The following is a 13,319-nucleotide window of genomic DNA, read 5'->3' as shown; positions in this document are numbered from 1 at the left end:
ACATAGGGGTTTAATGACTTTATCTCATGTTTCTATTAACTCAATGTGTTCTTACTATATACACCTAGGACAGATACGTGGTACACATGATCCCATGTGTCCATTTACAGATTTACAGATTTCTCTAATACTGCTGTCATCAATGTATCTTTTAATGATTTGTTCCTTCTAAATGTTATTGAAGGATATAACCCAAGGTTGTCATTCAAATCCTCATCTGTTTTTAGTACCTCCCAAAACCTATTTAAACCTTTACGTTGATGACAAGCAGTATTAGAGAAACTAGAAAAGTGAATCCTATACAAGGTTTTTTCACCTGCACTAGGTGCAAAGCATGCAGGTCTAGCCAGAACTGTAAGACGGTCAAACTTTGTAAAGATAAACCTGCGTTCAGAATCATGAGACATTTTACCTGCGATATGGAATACGCAGTATATGCACTTAAGTGCCCCTGCAATTTGTTCTATATCGGGAGTACCATCAAAAGGGTGAAGTTACTTATTTTAGCGCACTTGCGGGCAATCGCCAAATACGATAAACAGTACCCTGTTGCCCGACATTTCAATGACAAACACAACCAGAACCAAAATCTTCTAAAATTCTGTGTGCTGGATTCAATCCCACTGAGAGAAAGAGGAGGGAACCGCACATTAGAATTGAGGAAACATGAATCAAAAATGATTATAAAATACAATATGCTGATCCCGTTCGGTCTAAACTTTGACGAAGAGATGTTGATACACCTGAGATAATATCAACAGTCCATAGTTTTACCCTTCCGTAACTGTATATTTTTTAAAGTTTTTAACAAGTTTTGTTTATGATTTGTTAGAGGGTGTTCTATAGTTTTATAACACAAAGTATATTTGATTTTGTTGCAGAAATGAAGAAACTGAAGATTATGGCTGAGTCTAAGGAACACATGGATAGTAGCTCACTGGAGCTGTATTACCAATGATTGGGCTAAATATATCGAAAAATACCTGCCCACTGGGGCTGAATTTTCAAAGAACAAAAAACGTGATTTCTTTTTTTGAACAATTTATCAATTCCATGCCGAACAGCCCGTTTGTTAAAACCCACTCGGGTAAAATACACATTGGTCTGTATAATAATTTCAATCTTGTTGAATTTATGTAATTGAAGTTCTTTTGAATCAAAGAAACACAAACATAGAATTTGTAAATGTCAAAATCAAATGAAATAGTATGTTTACTATGTTTATCATTACAAAGTGTAATTGAACCCTGCACCTTTAAATATCGGTATTTCACTTGTACAATTTACCCGTGAACAAGCAGTGAGGTTAACTGCAAAACGCGTTGGGGCACCCGTTGCTGTAAATAAACACTGTTGAAATGGAGGCCACGGCACCAGTGAGTTTTATATTCTTGCATACTGGAATTTATGTTGGGATATATATATATATATATATATATATATACACACATACACACACACACATATATATATATATATATATATATATTATATAGATATAGATATATATTGTAGCAGCTTTCATAGGAAGCAAACCTGAGAATGCAGTCTTTTATTAGTAGAACCAACACTAATTCATGTCCAGCATGAATTGGTGTTGGTTCTCCTAACAAAGGACTGTGTGCATAGCCCAGAGTAAGTGTGTTTGCTTCCAGCTGAAGTGGCTACATTGGAATTAATTATCAGGCAGCTATTTTTTGCTGTTAGTCTGTTCATGAGCCAAACCTTTGGGCACATTGGGTACTCACGTTTCGTTGTTTGATGTAGACCTTCGCATATTACGATGCTAAAAAGGATTTTTAAAACCCTTTTCCAATATATGACTATGTAAACCACAGGAGGAGAAACAAGTCAAAAGTGATGGACCTCATGGGAGAGATGAGGGTTTTAAAGGAGTAAGCAGCCAATTTACAACAAATATATCCTTAACCACAGACATACTACAGCCAATACTTTTGGGAAGCAATGAAGATTATTACAGTAACCGGATATACAGTCTCATGGTTACCAGATTATGGGATAATAGGCACTTAAACCACTGTTTAAGTTTATGTGAAAGTGATATATTCCAACTGTCATCACCAATCAAAGTATGTAGATAAACATTATGCAAGGGGTAAAAATAGATCAAACATTTGAAATACTTAAAAACTAATTTATAAAAAACATTGCTTGTGAACTTCTTATGGGTTGGACAAAAAGTATAACTGTCAAGTGTTAAACTACAGACAATGGTCGAGAAGGAAATCATACTTACATGCTGTAAGAGGGACAACTCCCAACCATGCAAAGGCCACAAGTGTATAATGAAACCAGTACCGAATTGCCGTACCAATACTGGTAACAAGACCAGCACATATGTCCTGAATTGGAAGCCGGGAAGGCATATCTGGGGAATAAACTTAAAAGAAAATATATATTTTTAGAAATAAGTTCCCTATGTGGTGGAAAGAAAATGTGAAATATAATAAGTAGGTCACAACATGCAATCTATTCAAAGAACAATGCAATTTTAAAACCGCATTTAAGCTGCACAAACTGAAAAAAGTGTAATTCATAGTCGAGAGAAAAAGGTATGTTGAGGTAATTTAAGATCGTAATCTTTTTTGTTTTTTTCTATCGAAGAATCAAGCGATTTGAATGAGTAGCTGAAAATGAGGGACAATTTGGGCTTTTTTTATATTGTGAATAGGTATTTACCACTTCCAGTGACTTAAAAGGTGGCAAAGGCATTGAGAGGCCGGTAAGAAACACGGTCATGTTAACTTACTTGCTACAATGTCTTTGCTGTGCCCTCGGATTAGATTGGTCTATGTTGGGGACGGAGAGTAATTCTTTCAAAGCGTAAGGTTTTGTGAAGCAAGCTAGTTCTAAAGTATGATGATATAATTTGGTTTTGAAGTGCTTAGTCCATATAAAGTTGCAGGTGGTATGGTAGAATAAAAGGAATAGTTCAGATGCTAAACAACAAGTCTAGACTGGTGTAGGAGCCTGGCTTGGTACATGGTGCACACTTATCTAAGTGAAGAACCATGCACTAATCCAGACAACCCTAATGGTGATTTTAGTGGTCTTAGACAACCATAGAAAGCTCTCTAAGTGGTAGCCATGGAGAGCAGACGAAGTGTTAAGCGCTTGTTCTACCAGAACTAATCATATAGTGTAGGTTAATTATACACACTCACTAACACATTGGCATATATCCTACTCTGATATACCAACACAATATTTCATTTTTTTAATTTTTTTTTTTTATTCATTCAAAGCAGCAGAATTAGTACAAAACAAAGCACATATGGTACACTTCCGTTCCAAAGAGTACAATCATAGTAAACAAAAATATCAATTCAAAATATACACATTAATCCACTAATATCTCAGTCCTCAAAGTATTCCCTAAATACTCCCCATATACTCAAATCAAGCTTGCGCTTCTTCACCCCTTTCACAAAAAACAAACCCCATTCTATTTTACAATAGTTGTACATTTTCGCCCGCCACAGTTCAAACACAGGTGGATCTTTCTGAAGCCATTCAGAGGCGATACATAGACGTGCAACCATCATAGAAAAGAAAAGAAATTGTCTATATACATATAATGGGTTATCTCTGTTTGTCTCGGGCCCCATCCCAATGGCCATCGCAGGAGTGATGGTAATCCTTACTTTCATAACTAATGACAAAAAATGTTCTATATCAGCTATAAATCTCGACAGCTTATCACATTTAAAAAAGATGTGTACACTGTCTGCGTTATCCTCTTGACACCGGAAACATTTACCATCAAATTTGGTCCCCCACTTAGCCATGCGCGGGGGAGTGTAATATAAATCAAAGAGATTTAAAAAATTGAGCCCTCAAATTTGCAGACATAAGTACATCCCTAGATAATGTAATAAGTTTCGAGATTAAATATCCGACTGCCCCAGATCCCTAACCCATTTTACCTTGTACTTTTCCAAGTCGTCCAAATGCTCAGCTAATAATAATTGATATACTTCTCCAATTCTCCGTTTTCTACTAAGGGATGGGATTCCCTAGTGAAGATAACCCGCTGTAAAAAAATCCCTTATCTGCAGATATTTAAAAAAATGTATTCTGCGAATACCATACTGTAAAGCCAAATCATCAAAAGATTTACAAACCCCTTCCTTTGAATACAAGTTACCTAAAGTTGTAATACCCTTTTTCCTCCATGCGGCAACAATATTGTCCAGATATATACCTGGTAACAACTTCGCAGCATGCAGAGGTGTATAATAAGAGATTTTCCCCAATTTAATCAGTGCCCGAATAAGTTTCCATACTTTAAAGGCACTAATTAAAACCTTGAACCGCGTACGCTTATAATAGCGGCCATCCACTTCACTAAATAGGCATTGCCTAGCGATAGAACCCATTAAAATTTCAAAAATCGAAGGCGAGTTAGCCTTATGCTAGCCCCTTCCCCCGTAAGTATCCACCGCATTTTCAACAAAAAACAAACATAGTAATACAAAGCAAAGTCCGGAACTGCTAAGCCCCTCTCTCTAGAGGTAGAGTCATATAAAGCATCGCCCGCTTTGGCTTCCCTGGACGCAAAATAAATTTTCCACAGATTGACTGTATGTTTTGTAGCCTAGCCTTTGTTACTTCCAAGGGAATGGAGCGAAATAAATAAAGAACCTTTGGCAAGATCTTCATTTTAACGATGTTACACCGTCCTATTATTGTGAAATTGAGCCGACCCCATCTATCCAAAGAATTTTTAATATTTTTAATCAAGGAATTCCAATTTACCTCCATCAGCTCATTAATAGCAGATCGTATTTGTATGCCCAAATATGTTACTTCTTTAGTTTCTCGATCATCTCTGAACTGCGTACTATTTGAACACAAAATTTGTGTTTTAGACACATTTAGCTTATACCCTGACTTCGTCCCAAACTCCGAAGCTAGCCTCTCAATTTCATCCATTGCACCAGCAGGGTTCACAGTGATCACAGCGATATCGTCCGCGTATACAAAGACAGAAAATTCATACTCATGAACCAAAAAGGGAAGAATTCGAGCATTATGTAGCAACTGTTCCAAAAAGGGATTTATGTACAGGGCAAATAATAAAGGAGAACAGGGACAGCCCTGCCGTATGCCTCGGGTAATGGGTACCACATCTGAAAGTAAACCCATCGCAGAAATCTTAGCAGTGGGTACCTTAAACAATGTCTGTATAGCTGTTAAAAACTTCTTTCCAAAGCCGTTTCGATCCTTTAACTGCCATAAATATCCCCACTCCACACAATCGAACACTTTTTCAGCGTCCAACAGTACTAATGCAAGTTCCCTATTTTCAGTGCTAGCAATATCAAACAGTGTAACAACTTTATTGATATGTTCTGTAGTTCCGCGTTGAGGGATAAAACCATGCTGGTTCAAAGACACCAGGGAGGTAATAACAGAGGAAAGTCGGTTAGCCAAAATTTTAGAGTAATTTTTTTTTTACTGTCGGAATTTAATAAAGAAATCGGGCGATAAGACCCAACCAGATCTGTAGGTTTACCCTTTTTACAGAAAACTGCAATTGTGGCTTCTGACCAATATTTAGGTGGTTGCCCCGCCTGTGCTTGCTGGAATACCTTCAACATCTCGTCTTTGAGAAGCGGAAAAAAAGCCTATACACCTCCGCCGGTATTCTATCAGGTCCCGCTGCTTTTCCTGCAGCTAAGCTTTTTACAGCCCTTTCTAGTTCTAGGATAGTTATCGGAGAATCAAGCTGCTCTGCCAACATAGGATCTAATTGTGGCACTTCCTCATCTCCCAATCCATAGACCCCCCCCCCCCGTCTCCACATCCCTGCTGAGTATACAAAACAGCATAAAATTCCTGAAAAATTTAAAGTATCTTTTGCGGATCCGAATGTGCCACCCCAGTCTGGTCTTTCATTGTCTGTATTGCTCTAGCCGATCCCTTCATTCGCAAACGAAGCACTAAAGCGCAACCAATAGCCTCGCCAAATTCATGTAGCTGTTGTTTAGAAACGAGATATTTCCTAGCGTTCTCTTCGCTCCAAAGCCCAAAACCCTTGACCTACATTTAGCTACTATATTTACTAGCTCTGAAATATCCTGCATGCCTGCAATACACACAATATTTCAAATGTAAACCGGTAAGTAAGCACAACTATACAGTGATCTCCAGGGCGGGACCAAACTATACACTAAAAAAGTAAAATGCAAACTGCAACCAAGGTCGGGACTTGAACCGGGACTTGAAGCAGAAGATTCAGAAGAACCGGGGACCCAAGGAACCATTTAAGGTAAGTATCCAGGAACCAAAAGGAGGCTGTGTGCAGAGTGGAAGACAGAAGTTTGGAGTCACCCCACCCGTGGATACCCTAGAAACCAAGATATCTACACCAGGGAAGCCAGGTGCTTAGGTGCAAGGTGACGTCGGAAACCGCTGTAGACGACAATGGAGGACTTCAGTGAAGATGCCGCTGGTGAAGAAGGTGAAAGAGTCAGGTGGAATTCAAGGATGGATTCTTGAAGAGGAGTACCTGCAAGCAGAGGGGTCAGAGTCACCGAAGACCAATGACCACTGATGACGGAAGATGCAGAAGTGATGACAGCTGTGAGGACCAGGCGACACTGTGGAAGGCCAAGAGCCATTCACGAGCTGTCTCATGTCGGACATCAAGAACCAGGGTGTCTGTGACCAGCAGGAGCACCAACAGGCCTTGGCAGCAGCAACAGGCGTGGTAAACTGAAAAGGAGCATTGTTGGGACGCGCAAGGTCTGGGGAAGTCATGAAATCCAGGAGAGTCACAGCAGGCCCGAGCAAGCAGAGTATCCCACTGAAGCCAAAGAAGACCCTCAAGAAGACCCACAGGCTGAAGGCAAAGGAGTCACAAGAGGACCTCAAGCAGCTCACCAAAGATGCAGGCCCATGGGCAGAGGATGCGGTGAGGACGAAGATCTTGGCAGGAAGAGATGCTGGAAGTTGGAGCTTCTTGTAGCCCGATGTACCCCTGGAGGACAGAGTCGACAAGCCTTAGCAACTGCAAGTCGACGCAGTGCACAAGGGTTCTGTTCCAGCGGTTTTGACAAGGGAAATTGGCCTCAAACTTGCTGAGGAGACAATGAAGGCCTCGAGGGAGTTGCAGAACCACTACCTGTGTTGCTGAGCCTTTCGGAGTCCGTGGGACGTCAGGAGCAGCAGACCGATCAGCTTGGTTGCAGTGCCTGCAGATGCAGGGGAGTGACTCCTTCACTCCACAGGAGATTACTTTGGGTTTCTTTGATGCCCATAGGCCTGAAGAAGAACCTGGAAGAAGCATAGGCACAGACAGCGCAGAAGACTGGAAGGATCAGGAGACCAGGAGCAGCAGGAGTCTTCCTTGATGCAGTCTTGGTTCCAGGTGAAGTCCAACGAAGTCCAAGGTGCCCAGACGGTTGAAGTGATTTTGGATTTGAATCTTGTTCTACGACCAATCTGAAGAGCCACCCACAGGTAAGCCCTTAAGTACCCTAGGGAAAGGGATGTGACAATTCAAGGATCCCTCTCAGAGGAGAGGCTGGACATAGGGGAGTATACTGCCATTTCCTTTGTCCAGTTTTGTGCCAGAGCAGGAGCCAAAAACTCCTGAACTGGCTCAAATTGGAGTATGCAATGGGGCACCAAATGTGCCCTTCAAAGCAGTCTGGTGGCGCTGGCAACCGCCCCACCTCAGCCCAATACACCTGTCTGGGAGGTGGTCAGACTTCCCTAGGACAGGAAACCTATTTGTCTACCATACCCTGCTTAAGCTCAGCTCAGCAGCAAGAGGGCAGAATCGTGTCGGTTGTCGGCAGCAGAACTAGCTGGCTGTTAGACACTAAAAGGCTGGTACCGGGAATACAGGGGTGCTCCCTAGGTACAAGGGATCGTACATCCACCATGCGAATCAGTGTTGGGGTAGGTTCCAACATGTCTGATACCAAACGTGACCAGTTTCGGTGCAGCCACTACATAGTTAGGCATCTCATGTCTACTTACTTGATGTCCACTATATGTATTAAATGGCTGACCGAACACAAAGCCTGTAGAATCTATTCCGGGGTTTGTAGGGGCTGTCCTTCTCATGCAGGGCACCCTCACACATATAACCTAGCACCTTGCCTTCAGGATTGAAAGGCCTGGCATTGCGGTGACTTAAAGGTTTTAAGTGTAGTGACCTCCCTGTGACAGTAAACCTATTCTTCTACTTTCCTCTGCTCGACCGTAGCTCAGCAGCAGGAGGGCAGAATCATGTCTTGGGTCGGCAGCAGCACTAGCTTGCTGGCAGACCCTGAAAGGCTGTTACCGGGAGTACTTTGGGCTTCCCAGAGAAGCCTCCCAGGGCATGGAATCATACTCCAGCACCGGTAACACCGTTAGGATATATTTCCAAAATGTTTGATACAAAACATGCCCAGGTTTGGCACAGCCACTACATAGTTAGCCATCGCGCAATGACGGATGGCCACTATATGTATTAAAATGGCTGGACGCACTTACAAAGACTGGAGAATCAACTCTGGGGTTTGTAGGGGTGACCTGCTCATGCAGAGGTACTATCACACTTTCAACCAAGTACCCTGCCCCCTTAGGTCTGCAGCATCTGCCATAGGGTTTAAAAAAAAAGTTTTTAAGTGCAGCAACTTCAGATATAAGAAAACATATCTTTCGTAAGTGGTTCTAGTATCAACTTACACAGGCTTCAATGGCAGGTCTGTAGACAGTTTGAGTGGTCTTTCATGGGTGGCACATTACATGCTGCAGCCCACGGGAGACCCCTGGTGTACCTATACCTTCAGTACCTTAGTACCATATCCTAGGGACTTATTAGAGTACACCAGTAGCAAATTGTGGATGTACAGAAGTACTTACTATGTCAATTTAGGGAGAAAGCCCAGGACCGGGGTCTGATTAGCAGGATCCCAGTCAAACTAGTAAAAAAAACAAAAACATGCGGACACCAACAGAAAGTGGGGGTAAACTTGAAAGCAGATCCCACTTTCCTACAAGGGCACATCACCGTTAGTTTACTCGTCTTGCTGGAGGAGCAGAGGGTCTGCCTAGTGCCTAGCTACAACTGCTGCTCAGAGAGCAGTAAGGAGAGAGTCTAGTCCTGCTGGAGAAAAGAATGCCTATGAAAAGTAGCCCAGCATGTTTCTGGCTTGAGGAACACCCAGAAGAAGCGACTGCAAGAGAGCCAGGAGAGACCAGTTTTGTGAGGGACCTCCAAAGTGGTTTCCATTGTGAACTTTCAAGAGCGAAGAATAAACATGTCAACCATCATGTGCCCAAGAGACTGATGCCGTGACTATCCAGTGTCAGAGCGGAGGGTCCCACGTCACGAGCAATGCAGAAACCATCATCTGTCTGGAGGCCCTCACTGCCAAAGATGCACAGTCGCTGAAGACGCAGCCCAGAGGCTGCACCTGCCATGATAGAGCACCCGTCAGCACCCAGTCTAAGAGGCTGCAACTGCCTAAGAGGAGTGCCCGCCATGCAGGTCTACTGTGCTGATCTTGCTCAGGGGCTTGTATTCTAGGAGAAGCCGCCGCCTTTGCCCCCACTAACAATCTGCTGCTGCAGAAGGAGAAACAGCATGGAACACATGGGCCAGCACAACCAGAGCTGCACTATCAACAAGCCGATGAAAGTAGGGCCAAGCTGTGAATGGAATGCAAGCCTGAGACTACAGAGACATTTGCAGTACGAGCTGAACACTTAACTGGATGAATTCAAGTCAGCGAAAGAAGTTGAAAAGATTTACGCATCTAGTCAGTAGAGTAATCCCGATCGAACCGAACCTGTACCTTATTCATCCCTATACCTATTCTAAATACTGGGGACTGTAGGCATTAAAGAATTCTTATAATGGGAAAATGGTACAAAAGGAGTGTAGCATCCAACCGAGGACTGTAGATGACATTACCATCTTATGCCTGTGAACTCTATTAAACTGTGTAGTTTTTCGTTTTGCTATGAGATGAAAGTACTTTCTCTTAACTAAAAGATAAGCACTGGGTTGACAATACATTACGGCCTCTGTTGGTTGACTGTTGAGTTCTGAGCTTCTCCCCCACCCCTACACTACGTCCCTGAAAAGCATTTGACTGTTCGTCCTCTCTACCAAAAAAGTTAAGTGTGGGAAGGGTCTACCTGGTGGAGTTTGCAGAGCCATAGTAGGATGGACCATAGGAAATCAGTTTTAAACTACCTCAACCGTGGTGGTACCAGTATCCTTGGTCTGTCCTGAGGCCCTGGAACAGTCTGACGTTATCACATAAGGATTTAAAGTGCAATATACTAATCTGGATGGTGGTTACAGCATTTGTGATCAGCATTTAATGTTTACAGCATTAAGGATTACACAGCATACAATGCATTTCAAAACCTACATTACAGGTAGAAATTATTTTCTCATCAAACAAATTAAATTGTCCTACTCTTTTGTCAATGTAGCTTATGAATTTGTAAACTAAACATGTAAGCATTAAGTAGATAACAGTAAACAATAAGCACTTACTTGGTGTAAAAGCAAATCTGTGCTTGCATAATTCACAATATTCTTTCCTGCTGTGTTTGAGCCATTGAACTAAGCTGAAATAAAATATAATTATATAAAAAGTATGCACACGCACAAAAAGGCACTTAACAATGGCTAAGTACTAGAACGACAACATGAAATTCTGGTAAGATTCCAGAGGCATGTCCCAAGCGTATACACAATGCATATACATAACTAAGAATCACATATTGAACTCCATTCTTAATTTATTGTAGTAATGGTATTCAATAACAAACCGTTAAATCATTACAGAAAGCAAAGGCAGTATGCAAAAAAGAACACTTACTAGTGTTGCTTATTGACTACAAGTTTTTTAGTGCACCGTATTATAAAAATGAACTTGCTACTTCCAGAAACGCAAGACACTCAGGGCTTGATTCCTTTTGCCTAGCAGTTGTGATTCACAACGCATTAGTATATATAATGCACTTTTTCAGCTTTAAAAATGTTTTAGCAGTAGACATTCTCTAAATTTATATTTTGACGTAACAACGAGGAGGCGCCATACGCGAGTCGAACACTAAGGAATAGCCTCTCCTCTTTGCATACTTTTGTTAGTGTTTTTCTATATGTCACACTTTCGTACTCCGCTTTGTTTTCCCCTAAAATGTATTAATAACACATTTGGAATTTCAATGGTTTTGTCCGCTTGTAAGAGCCGTCTGGGCTTGAAAGAAATTAAGTGAAACAGATTTAAGCATAGTGTGCATGAAAACTTGATCTGTGCCCTGAAACTAGCCTATTTCATAGACACGGTGTGTGTGGAAAAACTGCAATTAGTGTAGAGATTTCTGTTTTATCCCCTATCTCTGGAATGCCGTGGTAGAGATTCACTAAAGGAAAATCAAGGTCACCTGGACAACAAATCTCTGCAGAAAGTAGTGTTAGTCAAGCCAAAGGATAGCTGGGCACTGGTGGAGACATGACTCAGAGGCAATATCTGTACATGCAAAGAAAGGATCCACCCTCCAGGTTTTTTAGGTCTCGCTGAAAGCATTGCTTTAGCAATGCTTGTTGGCGAGATTATAGTAATAGGCTTTCAAAAGTCTACCCAGACGGATTAGGCACAGTTCATGAGAGCCAGGCGCGTGCACAGAGCCAGCCACATCTCACATCGCACACCCACACCATTTGTCTGAGCCTCGGCATCAGACTTCAAAAGGTACTGCTCCCCCACCACCCAATGCAGAGAGCTTGTTTTTTTTTTAGATAACTTCGATTGTGACCCGAGCAGATGTGGACAAAAACCACTGCCACAACATTCTCACCCACATATTCAGGAGTAATTTGCATGCTCTAGTGTTCCTCCGATCACATTTCTTTCCGATCCTTCTCGTTCTTGCAAGTGATTAGTGGGTTTTCACGCTTGTTTATTTTCTGCCTTCACTCGAAATTTCCATCCAGTCAACAAGCAGTACTTTCTTTCTGTTGCACCAGTCTATGTACATTTTTTCCACATCTGTCGCAAAGCTTTCAGTTTCTTGTGCATGTGTGTAGCGCACTTTGTGGTTGTCTCCATAACTGCTCTTTAAACAAATGCTTTTTTTGTGAAATCGCCCCATGCCGTGCTTGCACTTCAATGGCATCCATGCCCCTCCCTTTAGTCGCAGACCATCGTATTCACTTTGTCGGCGCTGCTTGCACAGCTGAGCACCTCCCTTAAACACATAGGGCTTGCCCCCTGCAGCATTCCACTCCTCCACCCCCTCCCTTTCAGTGTGCTTGGAGTGAGGTCTTACATTTGTGAAAGTTTGAGACATTGGCATTACAAATAACAATGCTATTTATTTATTTATATATATATATTGGTTTTCAAAACAGATAAATAAAAAGGCATTGTCATTTACAATGCCAATAGCTTAAGTGTAAGCAAATGGTAGTTTTATTTCATTTCACTTAGATCCAGAACTGGTAAACCAGCTTTGGATATTTTGATGGCAACAATATAATATTGGAGTGTTTAATTGTAATTCAAGTTAATTTGTAGCAGAGTTGTGCTTTTGTCCGGAATTACTGAAGTGGCATGTGTAACTGGTTGGCTGCTTCCATAATCATGGATGGCCCTGGTTACCAAGAGTATAAACACAACAGAGACATAAGTATAGTATAGGTTGGACTTGCTGTGGTACATATCATACACAGACTGCGTGCACACAGTTGCAATTTGGCATTAGTGGTCAACATGAGGCTGGGTTGCATGATTTTGAAAATGGCGGGAATACGGGTCCCTTAGTTCAATATGTTGTGGTTAATACCAGATGGAAAATAGACAATGTGCTTTCTTTACTGTGTAGTGTATTTATTTATTTATTTGTTAAGCTTATAAGGCGCTCAGCTACCCACAAAGGGTTTCCCGGCGCCATGACGGAGCATACAAAGGCAAACACTTTGCATAGTTATTACTGATCAAACAGCCAAGTTTTTACATTTTTGCGAAAGCGCGAGTAGTTATCTTCTTTGCGCAAGTGGGAAGATAGTGTATTCCAGATGGATGTACCTAGATAAGAAAATGATCTTCCACCCACTCTGGAAAGTTCAAACCTAGGTACACAAAAGTTAGCTGCTGATTGAGATCGGAGATGACGCGCAGGTGAATACGGATGTACTAGGGCTTGCAGGTATTGGGGGGCAGTGCCAACTTTTATCTTAAACATATAGCTCAGAGCTTTGAACTTAATACGGATCTCCACCCTGAGCCAATGTAGATCACGTAGATGAACAGAGATATTAGAAGTTTTTGGAA

The 13,319-nt window shown here is 41.7% G+C and overlaps 1 protein-coding gene across 1 annotated transcript in view; it reads right to left on the bottom strand.

Moving 5' to 3' along the window:
- MARCHF6 (membrane associated ring-CH-type finger 6) overlaps positions 1 to 13,319 on the bottom strand; it is a 1,612,715-nt gene that overhangs the window by 1,447,678 nt on the left and 151,718 nt on the right. Inside the window, exons 3-4 of the mRNA XM_086965293.1 lie at positions 10,535 to 10,608; positions 2,258 to 2,401 (exon numbers count right to left, since the gene is read on the bottom strand). Coding sequence (XP_086821419.1) covers positions 2,258 to 2,401; positions 10,535 to 10,608 — 218 coding nt within the window. The remainder of the gene's footprint in view (positions 1 to 2,257; positions 2,402 to 10,534; positions 10,609 to 13,319) is intronic.

The sequence above is a fragment of the Lissotriton vulgaris genome, chromosome 4_1 (assembly GCF_964263255.1).
Source record: "Lissotriton vulgaris chromosome 4_1, aLisVul1.2, whole genome shotgun sequence".
Classification (NCBI taxonomy): Eukaryota; Metazoa; Chordata; class Amphibia; order Caudata; family Salamandridae; genus Lissotriton; species Lissotriton vulgaris.
The sequence above is the reverse complement of the archived record's forward strand: the minus strand, read 5'-3'. Positions and strand labels throughout refer to the sequence as shown.